This window comes from Physeter macrocephalus, chromosome 21, assembly GCF_002837175.3.
Source record: "Physeter macrocephalus isolate SW-GA chromosome 21, ASM283717v5, whole genome shotgun sequence".
NCBI classification, from domain to species: Eukaryota; Metazoa; Chordata; class Mammalia; order Artiodactyla; family Physeteridae; genus Physeter; species Physeter macrocephalus.
In genome coordinates this window covers 86,349,877-86,366,000 of record NC_041234.1, presented here as the reverse complement: position 1 = coordinate 86,366,000, position 16,124 = coordinate 86,349,877, and the positions used below count along the sequence as shown (strand labels likewise).

General features: G+C 37.6%; 1 protein-coding gene across 1 annotated transcript in view; it reads right to left on the bottom strand.

The window, feature by feature from the left end:
• ALG13 (ALG13 UDP-N-acetylglucosaminyltransferase subunit) overlaps positions 1 to 15,775 on the bottom strand; it is a 75,844-nt gene extending 60,069 nt beyond the window's left edge. Inside the window, 3 exon segments of the mRNA XM_055081705.1 lie at positions 13,307 to 13,445; positions 14,534 to 14,696; positions 15,638 to 15,775. Coding sequence (XP_054937680.1) covers positions 13,307 to 13,445; positions 14,534 to 14,696; positions 15,638 to 15,718 — 383 coding nt within the window. The 5' untranslated portion in view covers positions 15,719 to 15,775.
• Positions 15,776 to 16,124: the final 349 nt, after the last annotated feature.

The following is a 16,124-nucleotide window of genomic DNA, read 5'->3' as shown; positions in this document are numbered from 1 at the left end:
AAGTTCAATATTTGAGGGGAAATTATTTCCAACCCTGAACTCTATACCAAGCTATCAATCAGATGGAAGAGTAGAAGAAGGCATTTTCAAACTTGAAAGATTAAAAAAAATGCGCCTTACTGTCAGAAAGCTAGTGGAGGATATCTGAAACCAAAATAAAGAAGTTAAACCACAAAAAGGGGTGGGGCACACAGAATCCTGGAAACAGAAGAATCAACACGAGAGAAGCAAAAGGAATTTTTAAGATAAGGATAAAGGGGAAATCCCAGGAGGACAGACTTTTAAGCAGGACTAGATAGAGAACAACCAGTTCAGGTAAAAGAAAAGAGAACTCCAGCACCGACATAGTAAAAAATAAATAATAATAAAAGTCATAGATAACCTAGCATATTTAAACATACTAGGAAAGATGGGCACCTCTGTTGGAGAGTTTGGGAATAGTTCTATAGAAAACTGACCAAATGAAAAAACAGAAATGAGGTAAACAGTTTTATAGAAATGCAATCAATCAACACTTACTACATGGCTCATATGTGAATACTGGACTCAAAGAATCATAATAATGTCAACACTGAAAACAGATCTCACCATAACTGATAAACTAAATTTGTTTTTGTTTTTTAAATTTAAGTATCACCTATAGACTTCCCACTGTGGAAGAAAGGGAGGAGGGAGATAAAGCCTCTCTTCCACAGGAGGAAGTCTACAGATGATATTTAAATTTAAAAAACAAGTTTGAAAATATCACTTATAAAACATATAAAATAATGTAATATGGTTACCTACGGGAAGCACGATTAGAGATGGGGAGGAATGGGACATAGAACTGCTGTTTCTTGTTATAAGCTTTGCAGAACTAGTTCAAATTTTATATATTTACATGTATTAAGAAATAATAAAACATGGACTTCCCTGGTGGTGCAGTGGTTGAGAATCTGCCTGCTAATGCAGGGGACATGGGTTCGAGTCCTGGTCTGGGACGATCCCACATGCCGCGGACCAACTAGGCCCATAAGCCACAACTACTGAGCCTGCGCGTCTGGAGCCTGTGCTCCGCCAACAAGAGAGGCCACGATAGTGAGGCCCGTGCACCGCGATGAAGAGTAGCCCCCGCTTGCCACAACTAGAGAAAGCCCTCAAACAGAAATGAAGACCCAACACGGCCAAAGATAATTAATTAATTAATTAATTTAAAAAAGAAATAATAAATTAAAAATTCAATAAAGTGAGCAAGAAACAGACTGGCATAATAAACTGGGAAAATAAATGATAAGCAGAATGTTACAGCTAAAAGGGACCTCTTATTTTACAGATGAAGAAATGGGTTTCAAATAATTATAAGACTTGCCCAAGTTTTCACATCCAATTGGCAATAGTACTAGGACTAGAACTATATATTGTCTCCTGATTCTTGCATAATTATTATAAAGAGGAATTGCATACTAAAGAAGAAAAGATATGAACAAGGACTCAGAGATGGTTAAGTACAAGTCATGTTCCCCAAATTAGTACAATAGGACTTTTTAAAAAAGACCTGTGGGACAATACTAGAATTCATCCTGTATTTATATAATAGAAAGCAATTTCATAGTATTTAATACTGTCCTTTGAAATATCTGTTGCATTGAAATCCAAACTGGCTATTTTTCCACAGCAAACTACTCCAATCCTGCAAACCTCTAGAACAGTGGTTCTTAAGTGAAGGGCTTAAAAAAAGATTGCCCCATGCCCAGAAATTCTGATTCAGCCAGGTCTGGGGTGTGTCCCAAGAATTTGCATTTCTAACAAGTTCTCAGGCGATGCTGATGCTGCTAGCCCAGGACCACACTTTGGGAACCAGTGCTCTAGAACAAGGTGTTCCACAAGTTATTAAGTATTCCTAAAAAGAGAGTTTCAAGGCCACCTACTATAATCCTGTCTTTGAGGTTCATATGCCCATTAGCAATATTAAAGGCATCAAGGAATGCTAAAGTTACCTGCTTAACTTTGACCTGGTCTTTCCCATAAGAGGGAAAAATGGTTTAGGAAAAAGCCAAGTCAAAGTTAAACAGGTAACGTTAGCATTCAAGTTACTAATGGTTTTTAATGTGCTACAGCTACTGCTTTCAAATTTTCAAAGTTTGAGAAATGTTACTCCAGGAATTTTTCTGTGATCTAAATCTAAGGTTGTTGGAATAATTACATAAGATACTGCATGTCAAGTGCGTAGCACATAAGTGTTTAAGTATTGACTGCTGTTAACTGCTACCTGCCAAATAAAGTGGTTCACTAAGAAATTATCCTTTGGTCACAAAAAGAAAAAATAAATGGTAAGAACCAGAACAATTTCACCTAAATTCTTGAAAATAATGGGAAGAAAAATAATTGCCTTAAAGACCTTTTAAGCACTGTACTGTGGGTACAGATTAAAATAAAACAAATGGAAGAAAATAAAAATAACTTAAAATAATTATCATTTGACCTGTCATAAAATTGATGTGCTTTAATTTTACAACTACTTTTCATACTCTAATTCAACTTGAAAATGCGATTTGTTGTTTTAACTGGAATTGCCTATTTCTTCTTTCACTGATGAAGTAGGGAAATTCTTTGAAGTACAACATATAAATACTGATAGTTTTAATTCTAAGATAACACTCCTTCATGTTTCAACCAATTAAATGAGGTATATGCCAGGAATTTTTTTTTAAAAGCATACATTGTCTGTGACATATATGGTATAGTTGCAAATGTATAATTGTAAATGTATAAAAATGATGCTTCTGAGTTATTATTTTAATTTCTGAAAGACAATATGGTACCATGAAAAGAATATTATGAACTTTGTTATGCCACTTTAATCTCTGCATCAGTTTCCTTATCTGTAAAATAAAGGAGATGGGCTGTATGACCTCTAAGCTCTCTTTCAGGTCTAAGGAACTGTGGTTCTCTGTGATTCAATGGTGGGTAACAGATTTGCCCTCCCTTTACATGATCAAATTTGTGATCAACATTAACCATAAAAATAGCTTATAGGGGGATTAACATATCATCCTGGCAAATTGTGAGGCTGAATGGCCCACATAAAAATGAATGATAAATCTTACCTTATCAAATGAAATAAACAGACCTAGGTTTTTAAAGATAACAAAATTTATAACTATATGTGGTGATGGATGTTAACTTATTGTGGTAACCATTTTTCACTATATACATACATCAAATCATTATGTTACACAAGTTAAACAATGTTACATGTCAATTATATCTCAACAAAGCTAAAAAAGTTAACAATAATAGATACATGTATATAATGACTTGTAACAACCTGCTGAAAAGGCAATTAGTATTTTTTTAAAAACTTAATACTAAATCATTTAACTATTTTTAGTACCAAATAACATGGGGGCAATGGGGGGAATTGCTCTGCAACTCTACAGAACCTTTTTAAGGTCTTTCATTACTGAAAAATATAATGGTAAACTGTCTTTTTTAAAAACATGTTTTAACAGCACTCTGAAACTAGAACCTGTCACTTCCTTTCATGGTGAACATTTAAACAGAATTAGCAAAGCAAGGTTAATGAGGAAAAGAAATACAATGGTTCCAAAACAAAATTTGGCCAATACAGCCCTATTCAACCTCCTCAAGTTTTAGGAAGGAGACAATAAAGAAAAAGAACTGACTTCCCAGAGCAGTTATCCTTGCTCAGATATGCAAAACAGAAGAAACATTACCAAGAGCCAATTGCTTTCATTTCCCTCTCTTCCCTACTTCCACCTGAAGCATTCTAATACAGATTAGAAAAAAAGGAAAACAGTACTCTTTAAAAATATATCATATTGACACAGAAATACTGAAGGTTGCTTTCTGTTGTTTTTTTTTAAGCTACTTGCAGTGTCCAATCAGTCTACAGACAGACAGGGGACTGAAGAAGGGGAGAATAAAGACCAGAACATTTTTTTCTTTGTTTTGATGCACTGAAAAGACTCATGCACTTAAACCTCTAAGTAAACTTCAATTCTCTAACTACAACCCCAACTAGAGACTGAATATGAATTTAAATATGAAATTCAATGAAGATTTTGCTTTCTGTATCATTTAGGACTACATACTGTGAATTCTAGGAAAATATCTCTAAGCCTATTCCTACTTCTTAAAACGAAAACTCTAACCAAGAGAAAATGTCTTATTTCAACATTTTTTTTATTTTCAAACATGCCACACAATTGTTTTTGTCTCAGAAATCACCTACGAGGAAAGCTAGTTTTACTAATTCACAAATGGAAAAACTGAAATCCAGAAAATTACTTAGGCTGAAAATTTAGGAATGGTTTTCACTCCTAAATTTGGGGAGTGTATTATCCACCCACTTCATACAGTAGTGGAAAAACAACCACTATGTTCTGGACAAAAGGGGAAATGAACAGTAACAAAGATGCAATATATGGCCTCTCACAGACATCATTCTAACAGTGACTATCAGTTCAGCAAAAACTTTAGAAGCACACTTAACAGTAAATGAGTAAATTACAACACTGTATTGCTTTACCAGATAGCCCAATGTAATATATCCTAAAATAATTACTACAAACGAAAATAATTTTCATTTAGTTCCTTTTATCAATTACAAACAGCACTACACAAGACATTATGGGTTATAGATACTGAGTTAAAGTATTAAGGTTAGTGTCAAAATGTGTTGTTTGGCATGTTTTAAACGAAGAGAAAAATTTATAATTTGTGTTATATTATAAAGACTGGAAATTACTAAATTTAAATGTATTTAAATCAGAGGGTTTAATTATAAAGGAGTCTAATAGTTACCATCAAATATTAATGAACAATGACCAAGGAATTACTGAAGTTGGCTTCCGTCTAGGGATTCTTAATCTGGGGCGGCCTCAAGGTACCTGTAAATTCCCTGAAATTCATAGCAAAATATGTATATGTGTGAGTAGAGAGAGAAGCAATAGTTTTAAGTATTTTGAAGGGTTTCATGACCCCCCGAAAGCTTAAGAACTACTGCCTTAGAAGGCAGGACTGTAGCCATCAAAATAAAATGATGACATTGGAATTCCCTGGCGGTCCAGTGGTTAAGACTCCGCGCTTCCACCGCAGGGCACACGGGGAGGACATAAAAAAAGAAAAATTCATGACAGAGTGTCAATCATAATAAATAATTTCAGCCAGGATACAGTAAAAATTCATAAAGACAATAAGGATCTAGAAGTGATATACTAAAACAGATGAGACATGATGGTATAAAAACCCCTCAAAATATTTTTTAAGAATCAGCTTCGGGCTTCCCTGGTGGCGCAGTGGTTAAGAATCTGCCTGCCAATGCAGGGGACACGGGTTAGAGCCCGGAGGACATAAAAAAAGAAAAATTCATGACAGAGTGTCAATCATAATAAATAATTTCAGCCAGGATACAGTAAAAATTCATAAAGACAATAAGGATCTAGAAGTGATATACTAAAACAGATGAGACATGATGGTATAAAAACCCCTCAAAATATTTTTTAAGAATCAGCCTCGGGCTTCCCTGGTGGCGCAGTGGTTAAGAATCTGCCTGCCAATGCAGGGGACACGGGTTAGAGCCCTGGTCCGGGAAGATCCCACATGCCGTGGGGCAACTAAGCCCATGCACCACAACTGCTGAGCCAGCGCTCTAGAGCCTGCGAGCCACAACTACTGAAGCCTGTGTGCCTAGAGCCTGTGCGCCACAGCAAGAGAAGCCACCACAGTGAGAAGCCGCGCACCACAACAAAGAGTGGCCCCCGCTCGCCGCAACTAGAGAAAGCCCGCGTGCAGCAACGAAGACCCAACGCAGCCAAAAATAAATAAAATAAAATAAATTTATAAAAACAATAAAAAATAAATTAGCCTCTCTTCAAAAAATAAAAATAAAAAAATAAAAAAGAATCAGTATCAACGTCAAGAAACATGTATTTTACTTTCCCGTTTGAAGCTAGATTGTTTTGCTCACCTTTTATCTAGCCACCGACAAAAATCATAAGAATTCAAAGAACTATACAAGATTGTGCTAGAATATTCATGTAAAGAATTAACCATTTAACCAGGAGTTAAGTGTGATTTGGTGGTTATCCTAAACCTTTCTCCATGTAATCTTTTACTGGAAAACACTATAGCTACTGCTGTTTATAAACCTCTGATTTTTAACACCATGTTTGTCCGAAAATCCCCAACAGGTACCATTCATTGACAGACCCTTAAATACCATTAGAACATTACATAAGATCAGCACTACTATGTTTTAGATGCCATTCCTATAAATGCTTGATTCTACAAACTTCACCATATAATGCAATGGACACATCTTTCTCCTGAACAAGAGACATACTAGATATTTTGAAGTCAAGTCAGAGAGTAGGAAATGAATGTGTGCAAGATGACAATGTTTCCTAGACCCAATACCTAATCAAGATGAGAAAAGAATACTAAGTTACAGAAGTGCATTTATCATTTATGGATAGCCAACTGTTTTTCAGGCAGAGGACGCATGAATATATAGTTCCTCCTCAACTATACTTGAGTTCCTCCAGAGCAGGGATCAAGTCTTGAGTCCTGCTGATACAAAAAGTAGATTCTTATCATGCATTTATGTTTAAAAAAAAAAAACTAAGAGAACAAATAAATGGGCTTGAGACATTCAGGAAGTAAAGCTGAGAGTACCCGGTGACCAATCATATATAAAGGGTTGGAAATGTAAGAGTTAAAGCCTGGAAGACTGACTAAATGGTGACACCATTAACAGAGATAAGGATCTCAGAAGAATGAAAAGGAGAAATATGATTTTAGTTTGGGGCATATCAAGTTTAGGGTGCTTAAGAGAATTAACAGAGTGACATGACCTATAAGCAACTGGAAATACCATGCAGAAGCTCAAATCACAGTTGGGGGATAGATAGGGGAGTCAATAGTAGAAACCCTGGGAGTGATGAAAATGCCAAGAAAAAACAAACAAGGAGGACCAAAAATAGAGCCCCAAACAGAAACATTTACAGAGAAGACAAGAGCTGGTAAGTAAGTTGCAAACAGGTAACCGACTGGGAGTTTCTCCACATGGATTTTATGAGTAGCGATCAGTATGCTTTTAAATAGCAATGTAAAAACTGAAACAGGTTACATACCCATGGCTACCACACAATCTAAATTTTTTGGAATAGTCCCCTGATTTCAAATATACAGTCCTCCTGTCCCCATAAATGATGGAAATATACTGGAATTCAGTGTTCCAGTTACAATTCCCAGACCATCTTTTGGATACTTAAGTAGCATAATTCCTTTTTCACATTATGCTCTGAGCTCAGATTCCTCATTTGCAAAATGCAACAACAGTAACTATTTCATAGAGTTACATTGTAAAGATTAAATGAGTTCATTTGTGTAAAATGTTTCAAACAGTAGTGATACATACTAAGCAGGCAACGGCTGTTAACTGTTACTGTTATTTTTCATTCCCCACTCCCCCATAAAAATATGGTACTAACTGTTCAGCAGAAAATTGATTACCACATAGCTATCAGGACCACGGCATCCAAATTTTTCCCAAAAAAACAATTTCAAGTAATCTGGCCATACATCCCATTTCTCAGACCACATGAAGATTTTTGGTCATCTCTGATAATTTCCTATTTTTAATAAATCACAGGGATTAAGTGCTTATACTATAATAAAGGACCAAGTAAAATATCTATATTACTGTTAGTCATTCCTGACATCCTTAGTCTTGGAAAATTTCCTCAAATTATCAAAGTGGTATACATTTTTATATTGTCCTTTGTGTCCACATGATTTGGCTTTAAAAGCATACAAAGCAGTGCTCTAATACAGGTTCTTGGTGTCTAGAATCACTTGATAATACTTTGAGATGACTACTTTTCAATGTTACAGAACCCTGCATCAAGTTCATCAGTTGTACTATCTTACCTAACACCAAATCCTTACTCTTTCCTTCCAAATTATAAGCACGTAGTCATCTAAAATCCTTACTTCCCAAGCATACTATAACTTCACATCACTTTTCCCCTGCTCCAACATCAATCAACTTCCTATTACCTGTCCACCTCTGCACCTACCAATGATGTGAATTTCTCAAAATACTAAACTTTCTCTTTCACTTCCTCATCCCTGGATATCTAAATACCTCTCAACAGAAAATGGCTACATAAACTGCATTGCACTTACACATTGATTTCAAAAATCTGAAGCCCTGTCAGGTAATGAAACAAAACAAATTTTATTGGGTAAATATTTCAAATAGAATTTTGATTACCATGAATTTTTTCTTAAGGACCAATTAGAAATACCCTTCTAATTGGGCAATTAATTTATCCTGGCCTCTTTCCTCATCTGTAAAATGAATGGTTTGCACTAGGTATTTTTAAAATTCTCTACCAACTCCAAAAATCTACAATTCTTTGTCTTAAAGTCTTTATTTGTTCAATCTAGTATCAATGCTATACCGTGGCATTTTGCTAGATTCCAAAAACTCAGGAATCACCGGTTTCTAAGTCCCAGCTAAGGTTGCAATACACCAAAGGCAAACCCAATTTAGTGAACTGTGAAATTCCTACTAAAGTAATTAAACTTCTAGAAATGAAGAAAATCTCCCTTGGAAGGGATTAAATTAACTAAAGTAAATACTAGGCAAACAAATATAAAGAAACAAAAAGCTTACAACATATATCATGGTATGCTAGAAAGAGCACAGGACTGGGAGTCAAGAAGTTGCTTCTAGGGCTTCCATGGTGGCGCAGTGGTTTAGAGTCCGCCTGCCGATGCAGGGGACACGGGTTCGTGCCCTGGTCCGGAAGGATCCCACATGCCGCAGAGCGGCGACAAGCCCGCGTACAGAAAAAAAAAAAAAAAAAAAAGTTGCTTCTAGTGGCAGCTCTGCCAAAGGCTGTTATTTTAGACAAGTTGTAACCTCTGGCCTTCTTCTTCATCTGTGAAATGAAGGGATTGGACTACATGATCTTGAGGATCCCTGCCAAATCAAGATGGTTCTAAGATATCCTTCGATTTTTAAACCCCACAACTGATATAAAATTTTACAAAGGTATAGCCAAGAGATGTCACTACACACAATTGACACCACTGGCTTAAGCCTCTGCTAAATGAAATAATGGAATCTGGGTTATGTGCTCTTGTGGGAAAGAAGCAGAGGATTTGGGGCCCTATGTTGCTCTTTAGTTGTCTAATGTTTGAGTAGACCCTTTCATTTGTTTCTGACTCTCTATGGTTAATCCTTCATGACATAAGATAATTAAAGGCTGAGTGATCAACATAAATTTTAAGCCACATTTTTTTCTCAAACTAGAGAAACATTTAAAAGAGAGGCCAGAAAAGTGAAATTCTCTCTATGGATTTGAATAGGACCTTTCCTACAGCATTAGATTAACATTAATATACAATTATGATTATGGTGCTGTGAATTCTCAACTGTGTAGATTACTCACTTTTTAGATTATTCTCAGCAAAATTTAATCCAAGTTGGTATCCTCCTGCTACCCGGAGTACTTCTCAGCCACCACTTTCTACCATTAGTAAGAATTTATTTTAATATTAGCCTAAGTAAAACACAATCAGGAAAATAAATCTACAGAGACATTATATAATGTGTCCCAAGTAAAATGTTTAGAATATTCAAAATTTTGGGATAATACAATCAAAAATGAATCTTTATAGTGAATGTTCTATTCTTATGGATGAAGTATATCTAAACTTTCTACCAGAAAATTATCAATACTTATGGATAATCTAGTTTATAGGTCTTGAAACCACTTACCATAATCAGAATTTCATAAAGTATCTATTTTGAGTTATGTGAATTTTAAAACCATATATTTAGGCCATTACACACATCAGATCATTTATTCATTTGTAAAACTAATTTTACAAGGGCATAAATTCCTCTATGATGCTACAGTAAATGTTTCAATACCACTGTGGGGGGGGGGGTCCTTAAAAAATAACAGCAAGTCCTATTGGCACAAGTGCTTTTTAATTTACTCTTCTTAAACCAGTAAAGCTTTGACACTGGGCAAGATTATTTTTGTCACTTTCTATTCATATTTTACAGGAAAACAGTGAACACATCCACTCCACTCTATTCTTCAGGATAACAGTAGTTTCTTGAAGTACAACAGATCCACTGACTTGATAGTTAATCTTTTTAATGTAATCATTGAGCTTTTTATTTCACAGAACACAATCCATCACTTTTGTTGGTTGTTTTTTTTTTTTAATTTGGTTCCTTGGATTATGAAGCTAAAGATTCTGACTCAAATTTTTTTTACAAGTTTGTTACGGTTTCATTTTTTATTCTAATATCAAATTAACTACATTTGAGGTTTTTGTCAAAGTTTTCATATTTAATTCATTTTTTTCATGATTCCAAATCCATTTGGGATTCTAGAATAAAACGTGTGAATGCTCACTACATATTTCTTTTACTAAAACATGAAGATTAGGGAAAAATCTAATAAATTTTTGAAATTGCAATTAGAATTTGGACCCAAATGCTAACATTCACACCATAAAATTTTTTATACATTCTACAGATGTAGGAGACTTATTAATTTATATTATTCTATAAATATATACTCCATATTTAATTTGATTTAACCACATTCCATAAGTTGAATTTGAGGGGTGTTTTTAAAGCGTTGAGGGTTTAGTGTTTATTTTTGTAATCCAACAACTTTATCCAAAAATGCAGAAAATTTTTCTGGCTGGCCAGGAGGAAAACATTTCAGTGTTGAAAAGTCCATTGACTGTAACAGCCCGGGAAGCGTGCTAAAACAAAAGAAGAAAAATATTAGGTAATATGGGAGAAAATTCCATAGTTCAATGCTGCCCACTTGATGACTGAATCTAACTTCCAAGAATATTGTGATGGTTCTCAAACTGTATATGTGAATTTCAATGTATTTTAATATTATAGGTATATACAATAATAATAATACAAAGAGCACTACATGTCAATAGCAATTCAACATTTTATCTTTTACATCAACTGAAATATTTCAGAAATGTTACTTCATGAAAGATGTGGTCACATGGCTTTGGAACACTTCTCAGGACTGGGCAGATATAACTTGAAGCAAACTCAATTTATGAAAACAGAATAAATGAAACCAAAAGTAACAGCTGCAAGACAGGAACAATAAGCTGGGGAGACTACTAGACCATGCATGAAGATTGTGAAATAATTTTTGCTAGTAATTTACCACCATAAATCCATATATAACTAAGCAGCATACAATCGCCATGCACGTTGGAAATAAGGTTCAGACCCACAACATAAAACTATTACTTCAGAAATTTAATTAAACCAGCCACTTAAATTAGAACAGACAATCATCCAGCCTACATTTGGGGCAAATAACTGATATACCTAAAATAAAAATACAACCAATTACTGATTCTCCTTATGGCATCCACGTGTGTGACTTTCTTGAAATTAATACAAGAAAAAAAGAATTCTAAACCTGAAAAAAATTAATAAATTGGAGATTTGTACAGCTCCTTTTTCAGCCTGAGTAGAGAGTCAGGATGTGTCTATGAAATCAGTGCTTTCCCCTTTTTAATGTACTAACATAAAAATCGAAGCTGATTTAATGTTTAGAATGAAAATACTCATCAAAAGTGTCTGGAAAAATTGCCTTGCATAAACCAAGGAAGATGAACATTGATTCCTCTTCAAAAATGGTATTAACCCCTAACAATCTCAACTACCTAAGGACAGATATGCCCATTATCTGAAGCCCACATAATTTTGATTATCTAGCTTCTCCCCTGACTCACAATATTTTAAGAATGGCTTCTATATTACAAAGCCACCCAGACACTCCCTCTCCTCCATCATTATAGGGATTAGGACACCAACCATTGCTCCTAGAACAATCAATGAATTTGTCTCCTCTCAATGAGCATAGGAAACTTTGTTTTTGTTCACTGATGATGCCAAGTGCCTAGAATAATGCCTGGCACACAGTATGTGCCCATTAAATAATGAATGAACAAGTATTTACTGAGTGCCTAAGACACAGAAGCAGTAAAATTAAAAGAAAAGCTTATGTTCTAACCAGTTTTTTCTAAGGTTTATTTTCAAATTAATTTCAATTTATTATAACATAAGAAATATGCATTTTGTAATACTTCTGAGGTCTTTTCTTTTTAAAACATCAAACTAGGATAGCTTTTAAAGTCAAACAATTAGGAATTACTGACCTGACGCTTTGGCAAGCTTCTAGTGTCTGAAGAATTAATAGAAAACCAGCAATTTTCTTCATCCTTCAATTGTGATGTTGAGCAGTTCTTGCTGAATTCTAATATACTTCTAGAAAATAATACTCCTTACCATAAAGCAATTCCTCTGCTTAAAATACTCCCATGGCTTCTTATTAAACATAGAATAAAATTAGAACTCTTCTGTGAAATATCCCCACCCAGCTTCATCTTCATACTACATTCTCTCCCTTGCTTACTGTACTCCTGCCACACTAACACTCTGTTCCTCAAACACACCAAACTCCAAGCTCATTACCAACTTAGGGCCTTGCAATTGCTGCTGTTCCTTCTGCCTCTAGAGCTTCACATGACTGGCTCTTCGTGGTTATTCAGGTCTCAGCTCAAATGTCATATACCCAGTTATGCCTTCCCTGATCATTCTAATTAGTCTTCACCCCAGCTATCACATCACCCTGCCCTATTTTCTTCATAACACATTTCACCATATGAAATTATCTCGACTGCTTATTTATGAACTGTTTACTGTCTATCTCCCACCACTAGAACGTAAGCACCATGAAAGCAGGGACTTTATGTCATGTTTACCACCGTTATCCACAGCACCAAAAACAATGCCTGCCATGTATTAGGTATAGTTGAATGAATGAATGAGTAAATTTAATTTAGGGATTCCAGTGGATTTACTGAAGGCAAAACCTTAATTGAAAATAAGCAAATGCCTTCCTTGAATAATGAAAAATAATGAACGCAAGAGTTTGTATTCTCAGAGACCTGCACACCCAGATGAACACACACAGATAGGTGCACACACACACATTCAGATATTCACATGCAATGAAATAAGCACAGACACTGAAAGAAATACAACACAGATATCACAGTCAAAGTAGAAGACAAATGAGGTTTTACAGGTGAGAAAATCAAAAATGTTTGCTAAGTGGGAGAAGGCAAGAGATCAAAGACACAGGTGGGTTAGGCAGGTGGGTAAGAATAGCTAGGAAGGAATTAAGACAAGAGGTCAAATAATCAGTCTCTAGTATACCTGCAGGTACAGTAAAAGAGATGCCCGTCTTTGTGTAGCTGCTTTGCCAATTCCAGCTGATGATTGTTCATCAACTTTTCATTTATAACCACTATGAGTGGCTTTCTTTTTTCCAGAGTCTCCAAACAGCTTCCTGCACCTACGAAAATATACCAAATTTGTGAACACAGTTTAAAAAAAAGTTACGGTGCTTCACCAGGCCTTATAACTAGAACTCAAAAGATGAAAAATTTAGTTGGCAACACTACAAATCAAGCCTTTTAATTATACATCCAAAATGACAAAAAATAGTTATGAGTGGTCTCTAGTGTTACAAACCTGACTTGAAAAACACATTCTTTGAATCCAAATAAGATTCAGTTTCAACATACTGTTCATGAAGCCATACTGCACTTCTATTCAAACACAAGTAAAAAAGCAAGCCTTCAATAGTGACAAGCACCAATAAAAGAAAACTCTGACCGCTCCTTATGAGTCTGCTTGTCAAAATAGTCAAAGATAAATCTCCACAAACGTGCATATATACAATATTTGGGTCAATTCAACTTTTAACTCCAAACTCATTTAGATAGTTTAAATGGGAGCGAGGAGACTGCTAAGCGAGCAGACAAATCCTTTTTGGGTAGACGATGCCAGCACCAGACTGTTATCTGTCTGCCGCTTACTGACTGAACAAATTACTTAACCTCTTAATAGAAATGTAAAAAATCTTCCAAAGCCAAATTCTCAATGACCAATCCGACCAATTAGCTGGCTGAACATTCCTGCAGACCTAAGCCCAGATAGTACTAATTCCAACTGACAACTCTTTTTTTTTTAATTTTTTTTTTTTTTAACATCTTTATTGGAGTATAACTGTTTTACAATGGTGTGTTAGTTTCTGCTTTACAACAAAGTGAGTTATACATATACATATGTTCCCATATCTCTGCCCTCTTGCGTCAACTGACAACTCTTGATACGTCACTGGATAAATTATTTTGCCTGTGTTTAGGGTTTCTGACTGTAAAGTTGGGCTTCAGTGATTGATTTCCCATTTTTCTATCACCCAGAATTATAAATTCTCTCCAATAATGTTCCCGACTGCTATATTGAAATCAGTATTTTATTCAAAAGGGCTACCGGTGAGTTACCCTAGTGATTTTATTTTACATCAGAAAGGTCCGAGTTTCTGTTCTTATTTGTTGTCTATCAAAAACCAAACCGGACGGTTCTACGGCACTTTACCGGCGTGACTAATAACAAGATCTGCTTTCTGAAGGTCTTCTTTCAATGAATCCTTGTATCTGTAAACATCCAGAATAAATGACTCTGTACTGAATGGTTCAGGTACCACCTTTCCTCTACCTATTTGTAGGACAAGTCGGTTGTAACCGAGGCTCTGGATTATCTGAAACGGGAAAAAAGAAAAAGCGGGCCTTTTAAACAGGGTACTGTAAAAACAGTAATATCGACAACAAACCACCCAATCGGAGCACGAGCTGCCGAATAGTCGAACTGCTGCCCGTTAGTTTTTCAAATGGCTCCTTTTCCCCCCGTCCCGGGCCCCGACTTGGCACCTCACTAGCCCTAAGAGATCTAAACGTCCCAGCTCATCCCGTCGTGACAGAAATGGCCCAGCAAGAACTAGGAGACCAACGCAAAGACTCTGAAAAAGGCGTCGCAAACTAGGGAGGGAGAGCAAGGAACAGCGTCGTCGTAGCACAAGGCTGGGGCTGAGCGAACCACGAGCCCTAAAGAGAGGGCGCGCTCGGGGGACGCCGCGCAGGGTCGCCGGCCGCGAGAGTGCCTGAGCCGGAGGTAAGGCACGGCGGCCTCGGCCCGAGCGCGGCGGGGCAGGGCCGGGCAGAGCCCGACGGAGCGCGTCGACCGCGCCGCCCCAAGGAGCGGCCAGCGAGGCGGGCACAAGCACGGGCGCGGGCCGGAGCCCCGGCTCGGAGAGGCGGAGCCGCTGGAAGGAGGGGCGAAGACGGAGGACAGAAAGGCGGAGGCGGAGAATGCGCGGAGAAAATCCGGGAGGAAGGAGGAGCCGGAGTAAAGACGGGGAGGAGCGGCCCGGCAAGGCTGTGGGGAACAGGAAGAGGAGGCGGAGGACCCTAAGGAGCCGGGGAGCTGGAGGAGGGCCCAGTCAGGCGCGGGGAGGAGCCGACTGATAGGCAGCGGCACCAGAGGTTGAGCTGCCGGGGATTCTTCCCGAGTGCAACAGTCAGGCAAGGTTACCGAGGTTAGCGGTCAGGCTGGCGGCGGCGAGCTCAGCGCGGGGAGCCCAGCCACCGCCCGCCCGCCTCCCGCTCGCCTCCCGCTCGCCTCCCGCTCGCCTTCCCCACTCACTTGCAAACTGTCGTGCGCCGATACACATGCAATAAGGTCGTCAAAGCTGGTGGTCCCTACAGTAACAAACACGCACTTCATCGCGCGTGATCCACAACCCCGAATATCAAGGGCCGGATGTGACGTAGAGGAGACCACGTGGACGCCGCAACCGCGCTAGATGCGGGAGGCGGAAGTCGGCCGTGGCCGCCAGGAGGCGGCAGCCGCCTTATCTGTGTCGCAGGGGATGGGTTGAGAGCAAAGAGTGCTCCTGGCCTATGTGCGGGCCACTGTTGTAAGTCCTTTGCGTGCAGAAGCTCATGGGACCCTCACAGTTAAGGAGGTGGGGAATTGACATTTATTTTTTTCAAAAGTGGGGTTTAGAAAAATAATCATGAAGCCTCGCACTCGGGTACCACAGCTCTTTTTTTTTTTTTTTTTTTTTTTTTCGGTACGCGGGCCTCTCACTGTCGTGGCCTCTCCCGTTGCGGGGCACAGGCTCCGGGCG